The sequence below is a fragment of the Antedon mediterranea genome, chromosome 8 (assembly GCF_964355755.1).
Source record: "Antedon mediterranea chromosome 8, ecAntMedi1.1, whole genome shotgun sequence".
Lineage (NCBI taxonomy): Eukaryota > Metazoa > Echinodermata > Crinoidea > Comatulida > Antedonidae > Antedon > Antedon mediterranea.
The window spans coordinates 13,845,669-13,866,437 of record NC_092677.1 but is presented as its reverse complement, the minus strand read 5'-3'; the positions used below and the strand labels follow the sequence as shown (position 1 = coordinate 13,866,437).

General features: G+C 32.1%; 1 protein-coding gene and 1 long non-coding RNA gene across 2 annotated transcripts; one reads left to right on the top strand and one right to left on the bottom strand.

Moving 5' to 3' along the window:
• Positions 1-314: 314 nt before the first annotated feature.
• Positions 315-17,120, bottom strand: LOC140057482 (core-binding factor subunit beta-like). Its single transcript, XM_072103153.1, has 6 exons — positions 16,756-17,120; positions 16,332-16,418; positions 15,427-15,546; positions 9,030-9,146; positions 6,801-6,941; positions 315-1,641 (listed from the first exon to the last, which is right to left on the bottom strand). Exons 1-5 carry the CDS (start codon positions 16,849-16,851, stop codon positions 6,801-6,803), a joined length of 561 nt encoding a protein of 186 aa, XP_071959254.1. The 5' UTR covers positions 16,852-17,120; the 3' UTR covers positions 315-1,641.
• On the top strand, positions 11,592-15,472 carry LOC140057484 (uncharacterized). Its single transcript, XR_011846952.1, has 3 exons — positions 11,592-12,491; positions 13,322-13,438; positions 14,797-15,472. It is a non-coding gene; the product is annotated as an uncharacterized lncRNA (long non-coding RNA).
• Positions 17,121-20,769: the final 3,649 nt, after the last annotated feature.

Here is a 20,769-nt window from a genome sequence, read left to right as displayed (position 1 = left end):
ATTCACAGCCATGAACTTACTCACAAACATGAACTTATTCACAAACGTGAACTTATTCACAACCATGAACTTACTCACAAAAATAAACTTATTCATAAACGTGAACTTATTCACAATATAAACATATAACAAACATGAATTCATTCACAAACATGAACTTATTCATAAACATGATTTATATCAGCATCAATTGTTTTATCATCGGTATCGTCATCGTAATTCCATCGATATCATCATATCGTCATCGTCAGTATCACAATTATTCTCAATATGTTAAATATCATTGTCATCAAGAAACTAAAACAGTAAACAAATTACTTTAAATTTATCAGTTAGACTGAACATATTTAATTTCACAAAACACGGTAAATTGCATGAATGATAGGTCCAGCCTTAATTAACTTTAAAAAATATAATTTGTTCGTTAAACCAATCTCGAACGATTGGTGTTTTCCAAATTGTACAAACAACAATAATATGAATACCTAAATCTTGTGTTACAAGGTAGGCCTACTTTTAAAACAAACTTTAGTACTCAAACACAGTATCTGTTAATATGCCCAGGGAACGTCTTAACTATATAAATACTTAATAATTTAACAAGCATGCATACGTTTAACATTGGAAATCATGTCAAACGATTTGTGTTTAACAATATTGATCATTTATTTTAATTTAAATATTTTTTAAAGCAAACATTACTTTCTTAACTACATTTATTTAAACAATATTGCAGAAAACCTCATTTTACTATAAAACAATGCAACGCACGGTACACTTCCGGACGTAACGTTTAGATCAATGTTTTGACATCACATTATGGGATAGGCATATTCCTCTTCGATTCAGGAGAATGAATTAAGTATTAATTATCGGTTTTTAATATACTGCAGTAACAAATTACAATTTCTATGAAAAAAATATATATAAAAAGGTAATCTGAATTTGGTGATCATCGTAAGGCAAGCGATTTGGTATTTACGTGTAGTTTCTATAAACGTATCGTCTTCAAAGTTTTGTCAAATATACGATCATAAATATAATATGAATAAAAGCTTAGGTTTCAAAACACTAAAAACAATGAAAAATATCATATCAACAATAAAACAGTATCAACAACTTTATAGTTTTTAAGTAGCATATAAAAAATCGAACTTTAAAGTAAGATTTTCATTTTCATTAAATAACATGCACACATAAACAAAGACTTTAATTACAATCTTAAATATCATATTTATACAGATAATTTTGATGAAACCATTACAAATTATGGAATTCTTGGCATGTTTACAATTTTGCCGTTCCAGACATTCTCATAAAGATGTTTGGTTTCACATTCGTCACTTCGGAAAAAACTCCCCACTGTTAACTCGCTAGCTTGGTCCAACACCCACATTGCTAAGACCCGTTGAGGTTTCACAATGCTGGGTTACAGTGTTTTGTTACATCTAGCAGAAATGTATTTATATCTATAGAAGATTCATCATCGTAGAATCCTTACAGCCATCTTCTTAAAAGACAAAAACAATATTCCACCAAAAAAATATAGCGATAGGCCTAGTTTTCATTACACTGGTCACGGCGTCAATGGCTGTCGTAGGACGCACTTGTGGTCGGGCTGTGTGACTGTACCATTCTTGCCTGCAAGATCAACACAAAACAATAATAAATCAATGATATTGTGGGACATTAACTATAAATATATTTAATCAACAAAGTTAATATAATTGACTGTATCCCGGGGTAACCGTTCATAAAATACAGTGACGCCATCTATCATTTATTTACACATAATAGAGACCTCAATGGTCTTAATTGTTGAGAAAGTTCGTATAAAGCTCTGTCTACACTATTAAAAAAAAGTGTGACGTGCCCAAATATGGTAGTAATATGAAATCATCATGTCCATATGGGCATATTTTTTTGTCACATAATCTTTGATAGTGCAGACAGAGCTTAACGTTATGGGTATGAATAAGATGAGGGATTCAGTTTTCTTTCTCTTCTTGATCGAGGATGTAATTCAATTCATCAATAATGCAACGTTTTCTTGTACTGTATGACTAAATTTTGCTAATGTGTTTTCTTACTAATTTAAAAACAATTTTACTTTACATTTTAACTAATTTTACGTTGGTTTTATTGTTTCCTTGTATTTTAATATCTTTTACTTGAACGGTGTATGTATTCATGTGTGTCTGACATGGATAATAATAAATGAGGAACAACATTTCAAGAATCCTATTGTGTTTCTGTGAAGTCTCTTTCTTTTATTGAATTATTGAATTATTCAATGGAACTCTCGGAATTCTGCAGACAAATTAAACAAAATTACCGCATAGGCCTACATGAAACCGACTGCTTAAAGCCTCCTAGTACCGCGATTTATTATTTTATTCATTACCATAGAAACTTACATTTGTGTTTTATAATCTATTGTAATATGTTAATATCTTCAGTTCAAATAAATTACAATTCCGTGGAATTATAAGAGATAATTAGAATCTAGTAGACAATTCTTGATTTTCCGAGTACCACCATGTTTTGCTTCTTCAGTTAAACGTCTATCGGCGCACAATGAAGTGATTTATAAAAACCATGACATAATTTATCAACAATTTTAGCAAATGAATTTCAAAGCTCTGAAGCATTAGTCATCGACCGATGATTACGAAATGCCGGCGCTCAATTAATGGACGCGCCAATAACGATAGGAATGCGTAAACAGGGTGGTATAATACAAGAGGGTTTGTTTTTAATTCGGATATTTTTCTTCTTAAATTATAGTAGTAGGCCTCTCAGTAGGCCTACACTAAATAACAACAGAAAGATAAACTATAAATTACCCCGATAAAAGACAAATACTAATCTGTCTATAATAAATTACTGTATAAGGCTATTTGACTTATAATTATCACAGATTCAGATTAAATTTATTGTCATATGTAAACACAATACAAATAAATAATCTCGGTTCGAAGAACAGTATGCCTTACCAGATTGTATACAAAAACATTAAAACAAACAATTCATTTCTGGATATCAACCACCAGGCCTAATTATAATATCAGGCGGACAGAATAAAGTTTTTGATCTGGTACTGGGTGTACAGCCAGGGCCATAATGAGTGAGGCCTATGCCTAATTTAATCAAAGTGAGGACCTAAATACAACGTATTGTTCTAGCTGTTGAGTAGGACAGGTATTGCAACACAAAATACGTAATGGATTTGTCACAGTGGGGCAATAAAACGGTATTGTTGCAATATTACGAGACAGTCAATTTTATTTTCTTATCCTTCCGTTGTCAATTCTCTTCTTGGTTTCTTAATTCCAACCAAATACCAAAGTGATGATTTACACACAAATTAAGGTTCGTCGACCCCCTGTATTGTGAAATTCCCAGAAAACCCACAAAGAAGAAAAGATCCGATGATTGCCGGAAGCAAAATATAACGGAACAACAGTTCGGATGTTCGATCGGAAGTTGCAACAGCTTCCCAAAATAAATACATTTAATTTGATATTATTTTATGATATTGCTGTCAAAGTGGTCTATTGAAAACGATCGTTGCCGTTCATTTCTGGTGATATAACTTATATTGGGTTGTTTATATAGCACAAAAGCAAGCAGGTATATTTGCCTTGTAAATGTATTACACAATACAAAAAGTCAATACAGCACGGTACTGTATCAGAAAGTCAGTAATATTATACCAAGTTTTAGTCGAACTTAAGTTTACATACAGGGCATTCCACCATTAAAAGATGTACAGTCTCTTCTTAAATGCGAAAAAAGAGACACTGGGAGAAAGAGAACAACAAAACCAGATGAAAACAAAATATATTTGAAATGTAATGGTTTAAAATTAAAGAATAAACCCGTTTGTTGTTTGCCATTGATGATGATGTTTTACTTTTAAGAGTTTTCTTCGTCAAACTGTTGATACACACTGTACAAATTAAATTTAATTCAAATATTTGCTAATTTTACTACCATAAAAGACGTTAATCAATAAAGTCCGGTCAATATTAAAACTCTATTAACTCATCAATCACAAAAATGTTGTAAAACGAATAGTTTTGAAAGTCATGATTCATTGCGAGAAGACAGTTAAACTTGAAAAAGTACGGTACGGAGAGAGACAACTTGATGTAGATTCTCAGCGTTTGTTTTGATTGAAGAACAGTAACGCCACAAACACGTCATAAATTATTACGACAGGAGAAACAAAACTTAATTCCCGCCTAAAATCAAGTAATTTTTTTTTTTTCCATATTTAATGAGGGTGATCTATCTAGCAATTGCTGATCATTTGGGACTCTCAGAGGTTCACAAGATGTTCTACAAAACAAAGTCTTAGGCCTATTACAAGTCGTTGGCCTATTACAAGTCTTTAGGAGTGGAGTTGTAATTTTGTCCTTAGAAAAACCCCTGACATGGGACGGGCTTAAACTCAGGAAACTTGGAGTGGTAGCCAAGCATCATAATCCCTCGGCTAAAAGTATCGCTAATAATAATGGGTACAAATCGACTTACCCTGATAAATATATATAACGTCAAGGTTAATCATATTCAATGTTAATACCAGGTAGGATTTTATTCCGGTAGTATACTGTAGTAAACTAATTAACCGGTAGGTTTGTTTGTCAACAAGGAAGAATTAACATATAATGTAAAGAGGGTTTACCGGTACCCGGATGAACCATGAATGGATAGGAAAACAAATCGCTCGTCGCGATCTAAAACCAATTGTATTGAGGAAGCTAAAATTAAATTTAATATGCTGGCATAACAAAGTATTTCTATTGTCCCATATTAAGATTACTATGACGTCAGCAATACGTTTGTAAGACCTACCAGTTCGTACAATGTCGGGTTCGCTACGATTTATTGTTCTGTAAAATTAACCTGTAGGCCTATGTAAAATACTTTTAGGAAATTTAGTTATGGCATAGAGATATTAAAGTGAATATCTCTATGGTTATGGTGATGAGAAATTGGCAGATACCGTAACGCAATTTTTTTTTCTTCTGCGTATTTATGATAATTTATTGAGATATAAAAGTAGACAAAATATACATGAGATTAAAGAAATTTTAAAATTTATACAATGCAGTAACCTCTTCTTATGGGACATTGTTAAGGGGAATCGTATTTATATTATTGTCGCTTTGGTTCCTGAAATTGTTCGTGGTTTTGCTTTGTGTGGATTCCCACACAAACGGTAGTATGTCTATTTGCAAAAATGTGTCAGGCGCCCCCTAATCTTTATTACCGGTACGATTTAAATAGCCCCTTCAAATATTATTCCCAAACGTTGCACATAAAAGGTCTATACTACCTGTATTTCTTTTTTGCTATTTGCGATATAGGCCTAGGCCTATTTCTTTTCTTTCTTTTCGCTAAAATGACCGTATTATAACACAATACGCGCGTACAAAAAAATACGAAAACCTACAAGACGAGTAGAACGATTTTATATGATCTGATCATTACACCTTTTGGTAGTATAAAAGAGTATTGGTTGGCATTTCTAGTTTAAACACCGTTTTTCTTGAAATTCGAACAACATATTTTAAATCTATTTCTTGTGGTGGATCGAACACATCGTGATAATACAGTGTATAACGTAACATCTCAACAACTAACAATTTATTTTTGTTTCATAGACTTCTTTATATAAAATGTTTTTATTATAGGCCTATTGTCAATCATATAAAGTATTTATTAAAATGTTTTGTTACTGATTGTGTCCATTTTTTAAATGTTAGTGACTATATTACGGTCAAATTTTATTTTATTTGTTTGTAGGCCTAATAACTACGCCATGACAGTGCATATTTAAGTACGAAACACGAAATACATAATGAATGGACATTCTTATATTTTCAACTCATTTAAGTTGTAACAGGAAATATTTACAATATCAAATGAATAAAGGTGTGGTTTGGACGTTTTTAAAAATAATTTATATTTCTATGATATTATATAGGCTTATTCGGTATCTTTATTCAATCAAGAATATCTATAAAAATACTAAATGAATATATCTAATGTTATTTGTGTATAATATTAAAATGCACTGTCGTTTTACATACAAATTGAAATTGCTGAGTAATTATATCATTAAAAGTTACAACGGTAAACAAATTCGTCTTAGTTGCGGGAGGATCTAAATTTAAAATAAGGGCTCGGCCATATTACTTTTAGGCCTATACAGTATATCGTGGCTTGACCAGCTAACAGTCTGTACATTTATCTTCAGTTTGAAAAAAAAGAGCTCTGTTTGTGATAAATTTAATTTGAAATAACGAAGAAAAAGAGTTTTGGTGCAATCTATTCAAATTTAAAATGTAAGCCTACAGAAGTATCATGGCTTGACTAGCTAAGTTTATCGCATAGTGACACAATACCTTCACTTCGGGGAAAACATATTTTTGGTTGTGGTCTATCCAAATCATGATTCGGCTTGCGAGCCTAGCCTACACAATGTAAACCCTTTAGAGGCTAGCAAACCGGTGATCTTAATTTGGGCATGGCGAGCTAAACTTTCCAATAAACACAGGGATACAAGTCTACGTCACGGGCTGGTCAAATGTGGTAGGTAGTAAGTCCAAAAAATGAATGTAGGCCCTTAGGAAGGCTATAGATTTCTTTTATAAAAACCAATTCAAATGTTGATTTTATTACGGATTGAGCACAAACATAAAATAAAAAGTATCTAAATCTGAAAAATAGCAACATTACAATAACATTGGTACTTATTTTACATGAAAAACAAAGGATTTTGTACACACCTATCGAACTCTCACCTGGGCCTCATTTTCTACACGTCTTTCTTGCCTCGTATGCAACCCAGATAGTCGTTGTCGTTCTTCAAATTCACGAAGTCGCCTATTCTTTTGTTCAATTGTATCTAAAAGTATTTTATTTTCGGTCTACAATAAAAAAATAATAATAAATTCGTTTATTTAAAATCTAATTAAATAAATACCATACAATTTACTGTATAAATGTAATAATGCGATATAATCATAATGTGATTTTAATTTAATTAGATGTACCGTATAACAACAATAAATGTAGGCCTAAGTTACGTACTGGACTGGGAGTTGATCTTATATATTGAGTATTGTTAAATATCCATACTTATTTAACAAACAAAAATTTTAACATTTTGATTATTAAAAATACATTTTGAATTGTAAAGAATGGGCCGGCCCACTACCTGAAGAATAATGTGATTCTGATCATAATATATTTAATTTCGAAATATTAAATCTTTATAATGGTGACGTGTCATGTAGTGGTATTAAAATATCGTTTCTTGGAATACATAATTTCCTTTGCTTTAGCACCGAATCTTGGTACATTAATACTTACGTATTTCTTCTATAACCAAATTGACAGTTTTATAAATAAGGTCTCTTAATTCTTACTTCAAGTTCTTATAAATTTACCTACGTTAAAACCGTTTGGGTTGTACAGTAGGCTAGGCTACGATACGGTTTAGAGAAGTCTCTAGGCCCTTTTTATAAACCAAAATAGCCGTAATAAAGTATCTAATGGCCATGTGCATCTCTGCCCTTTAACATAAAGCCCCGAATAGCCCTATAGACCTACGTCTAAAATATGTATATTGACCTACTGGCATTGAACAAACCTATCTGTCTGTGGTATCGATTCTACTTATGAAATACATATTTGCATAAAAACCACAATAAGTTTATATTTAGTTTTATATATTTAAATAATGTTAAAAATTCGAAAAGGGAAGTCTATTTGTTTAACCTCCTGGTAATGTAGGCCTATTAGATAAGATCATTTTGATTAATAAATGTCTATATAATACAGAAAGATTTCGCAAAATGTTGTCTTTAAATAAATTAGCTTAGAAGGGCCTAGCCTACATTCGTGGATGAAAGAAATAGAGGAAACAATTAACAAACTATTGAACATTTCACATATCGAGTTTAAACATTTGTATTTAATCCAATTCATTTATTTTAAAGATTTTGTGATCTTTTATAGTCGTAATTAAATAATCATAATAACAACTGCGAACCTTCGTCTATTAATTATTTAAATTGGAATATGTTTTGTGATGAATTGTCAATCCATTAAATATCAATTATGAATAGTATCATCATTTTAGGCCAGACGTTTGTTTGTGATCGGCCATTTTGTTTAGTAACGGCCTGAATTGTATCCGTTGGTGAAAAGTTCAGAAAAATAATGTGCGTCTGGTCTAAAACTCGAATCGCATTGTGTATGAGTTTTATTAATGAGCCAAGATGTTAATCTTAATAATTAACAAACGGAAATTATTCAAAAGGATTTAAATACATCGGTATTCTGTATTGTGTTACCGTGTCTATAGTGTATCCGTACAGGATTGTTCTTTTGTTTGCCTATTGAGCCTATCTGTTTGATGCCGTGGCTATAAAATTGTTAACATACATTCACGTATTAAATTAAGAATACAATAACGAACTTTAACACAAGTGTGCCAAAGTTAGGCATGGCTGACTCTAATATAGTATTGGTATCCATTGAGAAAACATCCACATAATAAACAAGCTTTACATGGTTTCTCGGCCGTTTTAATGCGCCGACTACCATTTCAAATACAAAATTTGAGTATATATCAATATTCAAATCTCCAATGTTTTTAAATGCGTTTGAAGTATACGGTAATAACAAACAGTAATCATCAATTGGATATTTCATGTTATTAACCGTAACATAACTGGTTATTTCAATCAAAAATCAATCAAAATAACATTTATTTCCTTCATTCATAACAAACATAAAATACAATTTCTTAAACAATATAAAACATGAAGGAGGTACAGATTTAAAAAAGCAAAGCTTGTGCTTAAAGTCCCAACAGAAAAAAAATACTAAAAAATAAAATGTGGACATGTACAGATAAATATAATTTGGACATGTACAGAAAAAATAGGCCTATAGGCTTAGGCCTATAATTGTTCAGACGAAATGTACTTTAAAAGTATACAACTCACCGCTGCTCTGTCGTGATCAAATTCAATACAGCCTAAACCATCTAATCGAACCATATCTATCCAACCAGTCCATAATACGCTAACACCATTTAATATAAAATGTGCTTTTAAGTGTACCTGAAAAAAATAGAATAATATCTTTAAACAAATAATAAGGGCATATTCGTTGTTTTTTCTGAACGATGAAAGCAATTTTATCTAAGCCTGGTCAATTATCGATAGGAAGCATGGCATGGGTTTACACACAACGGCATACGTAGGCGATATTGAAGTATAATTAAAATGTGTAGCTAGGCTTATATATTTTTAATTTTTAATTTACACACAGTTCAATTTATTAATAACTTATGAATGAAACAACAATGAAAGAAACTCGTAAATGATTTTAAACCGACGTATCCTTATGTATTTATTACTCATGTTATAAGTACAGGCATTTCTTCATGGGTTATTTCTCACCACAAAACCAGACAAAAAGTTTAGGCCCTATGCATTGTTAAACGTTATCTTTCGATTTACGTGGTTGCCTTTATAGGTTCGCATTGAAAATATATTCATCCTTATTCACCAATCGGGACAAACAAATCTATTTTAATGCATCAACAATAGATGAGTGATGAATCATAGAACCGAATTTGAATAATTATCGTGACGTCACTCGGCGATCCAAAACATCGGATTAAATAGTGTAGGTTTCTATCGAAGCTACAAACGACACCGACTATACTTTTATACGGTTTCGAGATGAAAATACAACTTCGGACCAAACCAACTATCCACTCGACGATGCCGAACGGGTAGACTGTGGTAAAACATTATCAATCGTCTCACAGAAAGTGTTTCTTTAATACTTTAATAGGTTTTTGCCGGGGTAAAATACTACAGTATGGGGACGATGTCTAGCATCGATTGTTCTTAAGAAAGTTTCTCCTTATTATGAATATCTCAAAGAAGGGGTTCTGTTATACAAAATAATAATATCCTCGTAAATAAACGATAAAATAGATCTTGGAACTCTAGCCTACTTGGCATACGCCAATTTTTGGCATAAGTATTTTTTTATATGGGCCTACACAGTTGTTCAGTTGAAGAAATAGGATATACTGAAAGTGGTGCCAATGTTACTGTTTTCACAGGAAAAACACTGCGTGCCCTTTGATATCTTCTCACATAAAATTGTTATGTTGGCCTACTATTAAGGGAAAATATACGATGATTTTGTTCCAATTTCGTGTTCATTGTCGTGGATTAAATAAAACATGATTTGACAAAGTGTACAGAACATTTTTTATAGGTGAAACAGATAAACGGAAGCGCACCTCATACCATATTAAAAATATATTTATGAACATAACTTGATTAAAAAAAAACATCTTCTAGTCTATATCAATCGATACAGAAGACTCAAGAGTCAAGATTTGTCTGGTCCAGTAACATGTACATATTAAATCTTTAATTCTTTTGGCAATATGCATACATTAAAGATATTAAAGTAAATTATCTGTATTTCAAGTGATTAACAAGTTGTACTTAAAATGTTGTACTGGAAAAACCTACTTTACTATTTACTTATATTTACTACTGGATAGGCCTACTTTTTTTTATCACATTCAACTATTTCCACTCAGAGGACAGTGGATGTGGAAATATTTCTACACGTGTAGTGGTATGTACTGGAAACTTAATTCTGAATGAAATTGGAAGAGGGCCAAAACCAAACGAAAGTACATGCATAGTAGTCCCTTTGTTGCTGAACATGTGAAAATTGTATCAGTGTAAAGTATACGCTTAAGCCGAATAGAAGATTTGCAATGATTTGTGCCGTATGTTAGTAATCAGTCAGTCAGCCAAGGATCTGTTTCCAAGAAAACCTTATTGAATCTCACATGATCCAGACACATAATAATTATTTTACAGTTTATTACAAAGGCTGTTTAAACAAAAACTAATTAGGCTAAGAAAATTCACTAATGAAATTAAATAAACATTCAGTTTGTAAACAAACAATATCTCCATAATCTCAGTTTGTTTCGACCGATTGTTTTTTTCTTAAATTAGTTCATGGTGTTGAAACAAGGTTTTCCGCACTTTTTTTAAACAGGGCAGTTTCGACTTTGACTTAGATACAGTAGTATATTCAGTGAAATTACTAATATCTTCCTACTGGTTTATTATTATTATTATTATTATTATATCAGCGACAATTTTAAAGCTGGTTGTATTATTTTATTTGATACAGAATAAGTATTTTCTATTTTTCTTAATCTAGTTGTCCGTACAGTTTGGACAGTACTGTACATTAGCGCAATACTGATTTGTTCTGTTTGTTAATACAATAATATAATAATAATATTAATAATAGTATTTTAAATGTTCTAATAAGAGGTGTGTCTATAAGGAAATGTATATACTTCTCTATATAAATTCACGATTTCCTTCGAAATAAAACCCTACCCAAAATATTTCATGTCAATATAAACGTACTTTATTTTCTTCCGAGATTTAATTCTAAAGTAGTTCAAGGATTTACGTTTTAATATATTTTTATATTCATGAATATATTTTTAATTTCAAACGTGAATAATGCTACATTACTGCGATTATTCAAACACGTGTTTCTAAAATGTGGTTTAAACCGAATATCACGGACATTTAATTATTCACATGGGCAACATGACATGAAGGCATGTGCAATTAAAAGTATAACAATGTTCAATACACAAGGACGATCAACTATAGAAAAAAACTATCTGTTATATTATCTTTTATATTTGAATTTACCACCGCGACCTTAGATTATCAAATTAATAATTTTACCATAATTTATCTATCGGACCCCGGGTTTCCGTTTTATACAAATTTGTTGGAATGACAACTTTCAAACAGAGACAGAAGTCCGTATTCAACTCTAAGCACTTGGCAACGTTTTTTAAATTTTAAGATGTTATTTGGCAAACATTAATCGGTATCTGGTAGAAATTTGTATTAGACCTAAAGGTAGGCCTTAACATTGCAGCAGAGTTGTGAGCAAGATATATTATCAAATCAAATCAAACAAATTGTAAAATTTAAATTTTGGCAATGTTTCTTAAATTTGAAGATGTTATTTGGCAACCATTAATTGTTATCTGGTAAAAATTCATATTAAACCTAAAGGTAGGCCTATAACATTAAAGCAGAGTTGAGCACGATATATCACCAAATTAAACTGGTTGTAAAATTTAAATTTTGGCAACGTTTCTTAAATTTGAAGATGTTATTTGGCAACCATTAATTGTTATCTGGTAAAAATTCATATTAAACCTAAAGGTAGGCCTATAACACTGCAGCAGAGTTGAGCAAGATGTATCACCAAATTAAACTGGTTGTAAAATTTAAATTTTGGCAACGTTTCTTAAATTTGAAGATGTTATTTCGCAACCATTAATTGGTATCTGGTAGAAATTCATATTGGACCTAAAGGTAGGCATCAGTTGTAAAATGTTATGAACCTACTATCCGTTAATTCTTTCTTTATTTCAGACATATCGATCCATTAGATAGGCCTGCAACATTGGGTTCATTGTACTTGAAACATTGCGTCTACGCTGTACTTTTATTTAAATAAAGTTAACTTCTTTGTTGTCTAATGCTTGATTTAAAATAATGGTGAACTGTTGTAACTAAAGAAACCAATGCTATTCGCAGTTATAAATAAACGGTTCAATCTTGAGTTATCTAGCCTGTCACATTAAAGTTGCACTAAATGAACATGCCGTCAGTTTGCACAGGGAAAACAAAGAACCTCGACAGTTTTAAAACACTTTTAAAAACCTTTTTTCTTGCTTTTTATAAAAAATTTCAATAATAATAATAATAATAATACCACATTATATAGCGCCCTTTTCATGAGTAATCATGCTCAAAGGCGCTTTACAAGCATTATTACCCCAGTATTTTTTCAATATCTTGTGACGTCATTTTAAATATTATATTTTATGAAATTTGCGCAATATTGCATTAAATTATAATTTCCTAGGTCTTATCAGGGAAGAGTTATATTAAATCAAAAAATCGTCCCTGGTCATATAATCTTTATTTTACAATGCTATATTCGGAATAATTGCATAAACCTAAAGCCATACAAAAGTTAAACGATTTAAATATATACATATAGGCCTACAAACCTTTTGTACGCGTGGATTGATAATTGATAACAAATTGAACAAATGAACTTTGCTTGCTTAATGTGATTGAATCTCTGTCTGGACAGTGATTCAATTGTAAAATGTAAACGTTTTTATTCTGACTAGGGTAGCCGTCAGTCAAGGCTATGTTACGACTTAAGAAGAGGCGTTTACTTGGGTGTGGGACGGCAGTTGCTTCGGCGGAAATTCGATGTCGGGAAAGCTTCCGAAACAACAAAATTGGTAACGTACTGTACAGAATGTGGTATACGGTATCATTAACTTTAAGTTCACTCAAAGGGAAAGGGCATCGATTTATAAAGAACCCGACTGTTTATAACACATCAAAATGTAATTACAAAAAGATTGAATCTTATGCTCTTATCATGAAACAACGGAGAAAGGGTGTTTCGTTTCCATGTAATAACCCGTGACTAATTATACAAATGAATGAAGATATGTGTCATGAGGATGAGTGTGCATTGGTATTGTAACACCATATGTAAGCCTAATTCATTATGAATTTTAAGACACAATACATGGGTTTCAACACTATACGATAGCCGACTGTGGGTTAACTGAAATCCATTTCACATCATGCTGGGGCAAGAAATTGACTTTCGTGCTAATTACAGAAGTTTTCGTTTGTGTGGAAAATGGCACTGCTTTACACAGGGTCTTTGTCTACTCTAATTGTAGACCACTAACCTAGGTTTAGTAGTCTCCGTTAATGTTAATTTCATTGACAGAGGTGTCTGCGGAGATTAATATTAGGATATTTGGTAGAGCAGTAGGCCTACCTTAAATTTAATATCATTTTAGTATCGTTGTAGTCCTACATCTTAAATAATCAGATAAAAGCAAGTTACATGTATAAGATAAGGTATAAAAATGATATCAACTGTTTTTCTTCTATTCTGGCTTTCGTACCGAAGTTCCGTCTCGACTGGTCTAATACGGTACTTCGCGATATCCGATGCGTATTGGTATTCCGTAACTCGGGCTGATATAATACGATATTATCAATCGGTATTCCGTAATTTTGAATGCGGTATTCCGTAACTCAGCTGGTCTAATCCGATAGCAAGGATTTCTAATGCGTACCGGTATTCCGTTAGGTGTGTAGTAATGATAATTAAAAGCATCATTTTCATTATACATAAGTAGGTACTTGAAGTAGCCGGTAATCATAATAAGCCATATTGTATATCCGACAGCTCAAATAAGGCAAATGAAACCACAAAACCATAAACGCAACGCCACAGTATACGCCACTCTGGCACTGTACAGTAGGCCTACTACTAATATACTAGTACTCCCAATAACATATTAGTTAAACCATGGAGAAATAACCACATTGTACAGTAGGCCTATATAACAAAATACCAAAAGATAATTTGATAAATCGATTAAGAGTAAAAGTCTTACAAAAATATATAAAATAAATTATGTACACATTTTTTACTCGAAAAATTATGTATATTCAACTGTAATAAATATGTAGAACTGTTACATATTGTAGGCCTAGCAAGATAATGTAAGGCTACGTTTGGTACTGTGCGTAGCGACGAAATCTCGCCATTTTCTTTTATATTCCACAGGTTCACGGCTACAGGATTTAAAGCTTTGTCTTATTATTCGGTTCAAAAATGGAAAACTCTTGTGTGGGACGAGAATAATAAAAAGCCTACACTGGATACTAACTGCTCCATTATCATTTATATTAAGCGTATTATCATTGAGGATTTAAGTGAACAAGAATAATTATATAAACATGTATACATCCGGAATGAATTTTTTGAATAGCTGGTTCCACTGTAGCGTTGTTTTTGCGTGGGATACGTGTGTATGATTCAACACGTGGGAACCGCGCGTGTAGGGACACCCTACACATAAAGAGGACGATTTGATACTAATAAACGAATAAAGGTGACGAAATGTACCACCAATTCAGGAACCGGAACAGGAAAAAAATAGGGCAAGCCTCTCTGGCCTTGCTACTTGTACGTGATACACATGTAAGCCTGTCTAAAAAGACCGAAGCTTCCAGTGTAATGAAAATCATACGCGTTTTACGACCTTTTTTAAAATTTAACACACACACACAAACAGAGTAGGCCTATAATATGTAGGCCTACGATGATAGGCTACATACAATAATAGTAGCATTTCTTACATCAAAAACAATTTGATCGTGATGTTATTCTGTTCCTTGAACAGTATACACTTACCTTGCCTCGTTCCCGTTCAAAATCAACATATTCCCTTGGTGGAGGTCTATCTATTTTATCATCTGCCCATGAATTTGGGACGAATTGAAGGTGAAGATTTGTTCCAGTGGATATAATTGCCTGTCGGTGGTATAAACAAAATATAATATGAGTGACGGCAAGTGGTTCAATATTAAAAACTAGGACGGTACTTGACCCTATGGTGAAATGTATAATAGCTCCTAGGCCAAAAACATTTTTCATGATACATGAGGCCTAACGTTCTATAGCTTTTTATTATGGTTATATTTCCGACTTTCTTGCCACATTTTACGATCAACAACTTTTAAATATGATTATAGATAGGCCTAAGCCGAATACAATTAAAATTGATTGTTTTTTTCAATTTACTAATTTGAATAAATTAATTGAATATGATCCAATTAAAGTGGGAATTTTTATTATTTTAATTAAGGTCGTTTATCATATATATCTATAAATATGCTTTTAAATAAGTCATCAAGTTCGACAAAAACACAAATTAATAATAGTCAACATTGCAGAAAAAAATATATACTGTATATAGGCCTATATAAATCCAAAGGCAAATTACTGAAAAAGTGACAATGCTGTGGGTATCAGTGGCTGGATCTCAATGGAGATACAAAATAAAAGCGAAAAGCTAAATCAAAACGAGAAGTAAAACAGCCAGAAAAGTTAGCAGAGCTTTCGGGCAACACTAGCCCTTCATCAGTGCACTACTATTATGGAACCACTTACCTGTACCATCAGTGCACGGTATGTATATATATACATGTTATGCTCTCGACTGATATTGTACTTTGCACACTTATCTTATACATAATATGCTTCCTACTGGCCAAAGTACTATAGGCTTAATACTAAAAAATAAAAATGATACTTACAAATTCCGAATGACCTTCTCTACAACCCGATTGAAACCTTACTTGTCTTTCTTCTATGGATCGGTCGCGAAACCCAGTATACCTAATCTGAAAAGGGGAAAACCCGAAATATTTTAGAAAAGGTATATATTCACAATCAAATAAAAATACGCATGTAGATTTCTAATCCAAAACAAAATAAGAATTAAGTAATATAGCAAATAATAATATTATCCATAAGTAGGCTATTTGTTTCCGATCGGTGAAAACCATAAACGTTGATTGTATGTCGGTCTCTGTAAAAGCTTCTGCGTAAACAAATATTGACAATTCTTTTAATTGCGTAATCGTGATGAAAATACACAACAAAACATGAGCAGAAGCCTGCAGATCGACTTTATATGTATCCATACGATGATAAAAATCAATATACTTGAATGTATACCTCTGACTCTCGACAAAGTTTTCGAAATAGTTCATCATTTTCAAATTTCGCTCTCTGGTCTGGAACCACTCTCGGCATGTTAGCTATACTATTCATGGAGTAGTGTGTAGTAGCGAGGTATGCACGCTTCGTTCCTTTTTGTGGTAATTCTTCTTCTAGCAGCTAGTATCCTACTACAAAATAATCGTTGGTCCTGCTCGGTTGCGGTTAAGTGATTGTGTTTGGTTGTTAAATAACGCGTTTATATTATCATTCCACTGACTAGTATCATTGTACAGATCTGATTGGCTAATCGTTTTTATCAGGAAGTGAGGTCGATGACCGCTTGTATTTGTAGTTGTAGCGACGTAAATACAGCACTGAGCAACAATCGGCAGAGTTCGTCGTGGGTTGTTATTGTCGACGACTAAACTTAAAGTACTTACTTAATTCAATCACAACGTATCTTGTAAGCTTTAACATGTACAGTGTCTGTTTTTAGCTAAACGAAACGATCCGGTAAGATCTTTCGATTCGACCATTTATTATGAGTGCATTCAAGCGTAGTATTTGCATTCGTGATGATTCAAGGAAACCATGTGACGACTACAACGTCACAGTTCTTGATGACGTCACACTCTTGTTACAAGCAGCAATGACGACATAATATTACTGCGTATTATATTATCACAGAATACACATCACTGTTAAGTTCTATGGATCGGCTAACTTCTGTGAAGTAATTTTCTTTACTAAAATCAAAATCTTAATCGAATACATCCAAATGTTAATCATGTGGGAGAGTAGGCTATAATGTATATTGATTACGATGCTGTTCGCGGAAAATGTTATTCTTTTTACAATGAAAACTGAAAGTGTGTTTTGTGGTGGGTGGATGATTCGCTTCATTAATATGGGAGTTTTCAGAATAATTAGCATAATTAATACTACGCATGATATACAACCTACACAGTATATTAATTATATATTTTGTTAAACCATGAGGGTGATCCATCCAGCAATTGCTGATCATTAGGGACCCTCAGAGGTTCACAAGACAAACATATATAATAATAATATAACAATTTATATAGCGCACATATATCCACTAAAAGTGCTCAAGGCGCTAATCACAACACTGTTTGTTTATGCTTCATTAATACTATATGCCTCAGCAAAAAAGTATGATTTTAATGATTTTTTAAAAGAATTAATTGTGTGGCAATGCCAAATCCATTCAGGAATGTCATTCCACAGACGCGGAGCATTAATAGAAAAAGCACAATCTCCAAACGAGTGGTGAGATTTCAAAAAGTGGAGTAAAGACACAAAATGCTCTACATAAACAAAGTCTTATTAAGTCTTATAAAGTCTTTGGGAGTGGAGTTTTTCTAGCTAGGCTAGATGAAATGACGAAAAATAAACCAGTTGTTAAAAAAGTATTATAACCTGAATCAATGGTGAACAAACATGTGACATAAAATTTATTTTATCACGAATGCACTCCTTAGTAGGACCAGTGGGCCTAATTTTATGTTGTTGGGTTTGTTAAGCCATAACTTGACAAAAATGGCAGCAAACAAAAATACAAAACGTCGTGTGTTGAATTCTACAACATACGTTTATCCAATTCTTTATGACGATACAGTGTTAGGCTGTCTGCAAGACATTTTAAAGCTACATGGGCGTCGTAACGTTCTATCGAGTTCTAGGCCTATATTTACAGGAGATGAAAACCTGTTGTAATTTGTATTGAGAATATTATGCACTTTATTATCAGATCTATAAGTATTAAACCCGTAATATTTGTTGATTCTATTAAAGATGCATTGTCCCCCTAAAAAATATTTTTTTGTTGTTGTTTAATATGCCATTTTAATGTCACATATTAGTTATCCACCTTGACCAAATATTGGTTCGAAAACAAAATTTATTTACCTGAAAAAACTGTAATTTTAAAGCAAAAAATAGTCAAATTGGCTGCCAGCCAATGAGATTTTGTCATTTTATAAGTTATAATATTTTGTTTTTTCTACGGTGAGTGATTAACTTTATTATTATTTACATATAGTATAACCTGATTTATTAATCTTTTTATGTTTTTGGGGGACAATACATCATTTCTTAAAAGACACATGTGGCATGTTTTCATCGCATGGATGCTCGGTCGATTAACGTACCAATTTATGAGTCACCCTCGTTTTGAGAATGACATATTTTCAAGATTGCAGGACAGACAAACGCTGGCGGTAATAGTGGCGGAATCATGCACAGAGTGTTGAGTTACACATTTGAGATTTGTAATTTATGGAAAATGATTAAAAACGTTAGAAATGTAACACAAAATTGGCAAGATTTCAGATAGAAACACTATATGCTATCTAATAGGTCTTAAGGATTTCATAGAGAGGAAGTCAATAATGGGACCTATATAGTCTATTAGGCAAATTGATATACTTTAATACTTGTGATAGGCCTATGTGTGTAGCATCGTATCAAATCGAATTGGATTACTCAACTCTCGATATATTCAAATATGCGTAGGCCTATGCCTAGTTAAAACAAGCGATAATTCATGTTAAAACGGACTAATAAATAGAAAATAAAAGTCTTCGCAATTAATAAAGTGATCTTATCAATTTAAATGATAGGATGCAATTAATAAGTGTCAACTTATTACGTTTCCTCGCGTCAAACCACATGCAGTCTGTCATAACGGAACCGTCACAATAAAATAATATTGGTAATCCAATCAAAAATGAAAAATAGTGTTAAAAAACTAAAATATAAAACTAAGAAAAAAATATATTTTCGGTTTCTATTATCTAGAAAACTACAATATCTTCAGTCTAAAGCTCTGTCTACACTATCAATCTGCTATCAAACAAATGTGATGTTCCCAATATGGATATGATGATGTCATATCACTACCATATTTGGGTATATCACTACCATTGGGCACATCACACTTTTTTTGTCAGATCAAACTAGTTGGATATGGTAGACAGAGCTTTAGTTTTCTAGATCCGATGAAAGAAGACTAATAGTGTACTAAACTAAAATATCTTAGATCTTAATATGCTAGATCCAACCCAATGATGGGTGTCCAGAAAACAAAGATCTAAAAAATACTTAAGCTTTGTCTACACTATCAAACTAGTTTGAAGTGTGATGTGCCTAAATATGGTAGTGATATACTTAAATACGGTAGTTATATGATATCATCATGTCCATTATAGGCACATCACATTTTTTGTCACATAAAGTTTGATAGTGTAGATAGAGCTTAAGATAAAAACCATAACATTTAAATTCTAAATTAATTAATACTAATATTTACTTAGTAGATTATATATATATATATATAATTATATATATTCAAATAAAATCTGAGTTTACTAGTCTGAAATTGTTGTAGGTTTAGTTTAAATGTTATTTTAAGCTTTATGTTACGAGGCCTTATTATTCAGCTTGCAGACTTTAAAACAGGAGAATCTTGTGACTGAAATAAACTTCTAAAAATAAATGGAGGATCTGCTTCATTAGTTCCTTTCACGCCAACAATTCTGTATCATAAAACTGATGCAAATAAACAGAATGTTCATGACACGAAAATAAAATCACCTGGTGGATATAAAAACACTTCCTTAAGAAATAGTTTAAAAATAGTAGGATTAAAACAAATATAAATCAAGTCATGTGGTTTAGGATACCATGCAATTACAGCAATAAATACATTATTTAAAATTAATAGTTGTTATTAATAAGCGAACGACGTGTCTGGGGACAACATATGTGTGATTCAGAAGAATTATCTGATTACGAAGGAAATCATACAATTGCGTATCAGTGATAATCTTAGAAAAGTTCTCCCTAAGGTTTGACAAGGGTTAGTATTTTAGGCCCACCGATCGAGGTAGTAATTACCGCAATAAAAAGAGTGACATGACAAGAAAACCATGCCAAACTTGACAAAGTAATTCTACAATTTTATGTCCGAAAACAAGAAATGTAATTATGGTTTGCGGAAGACAT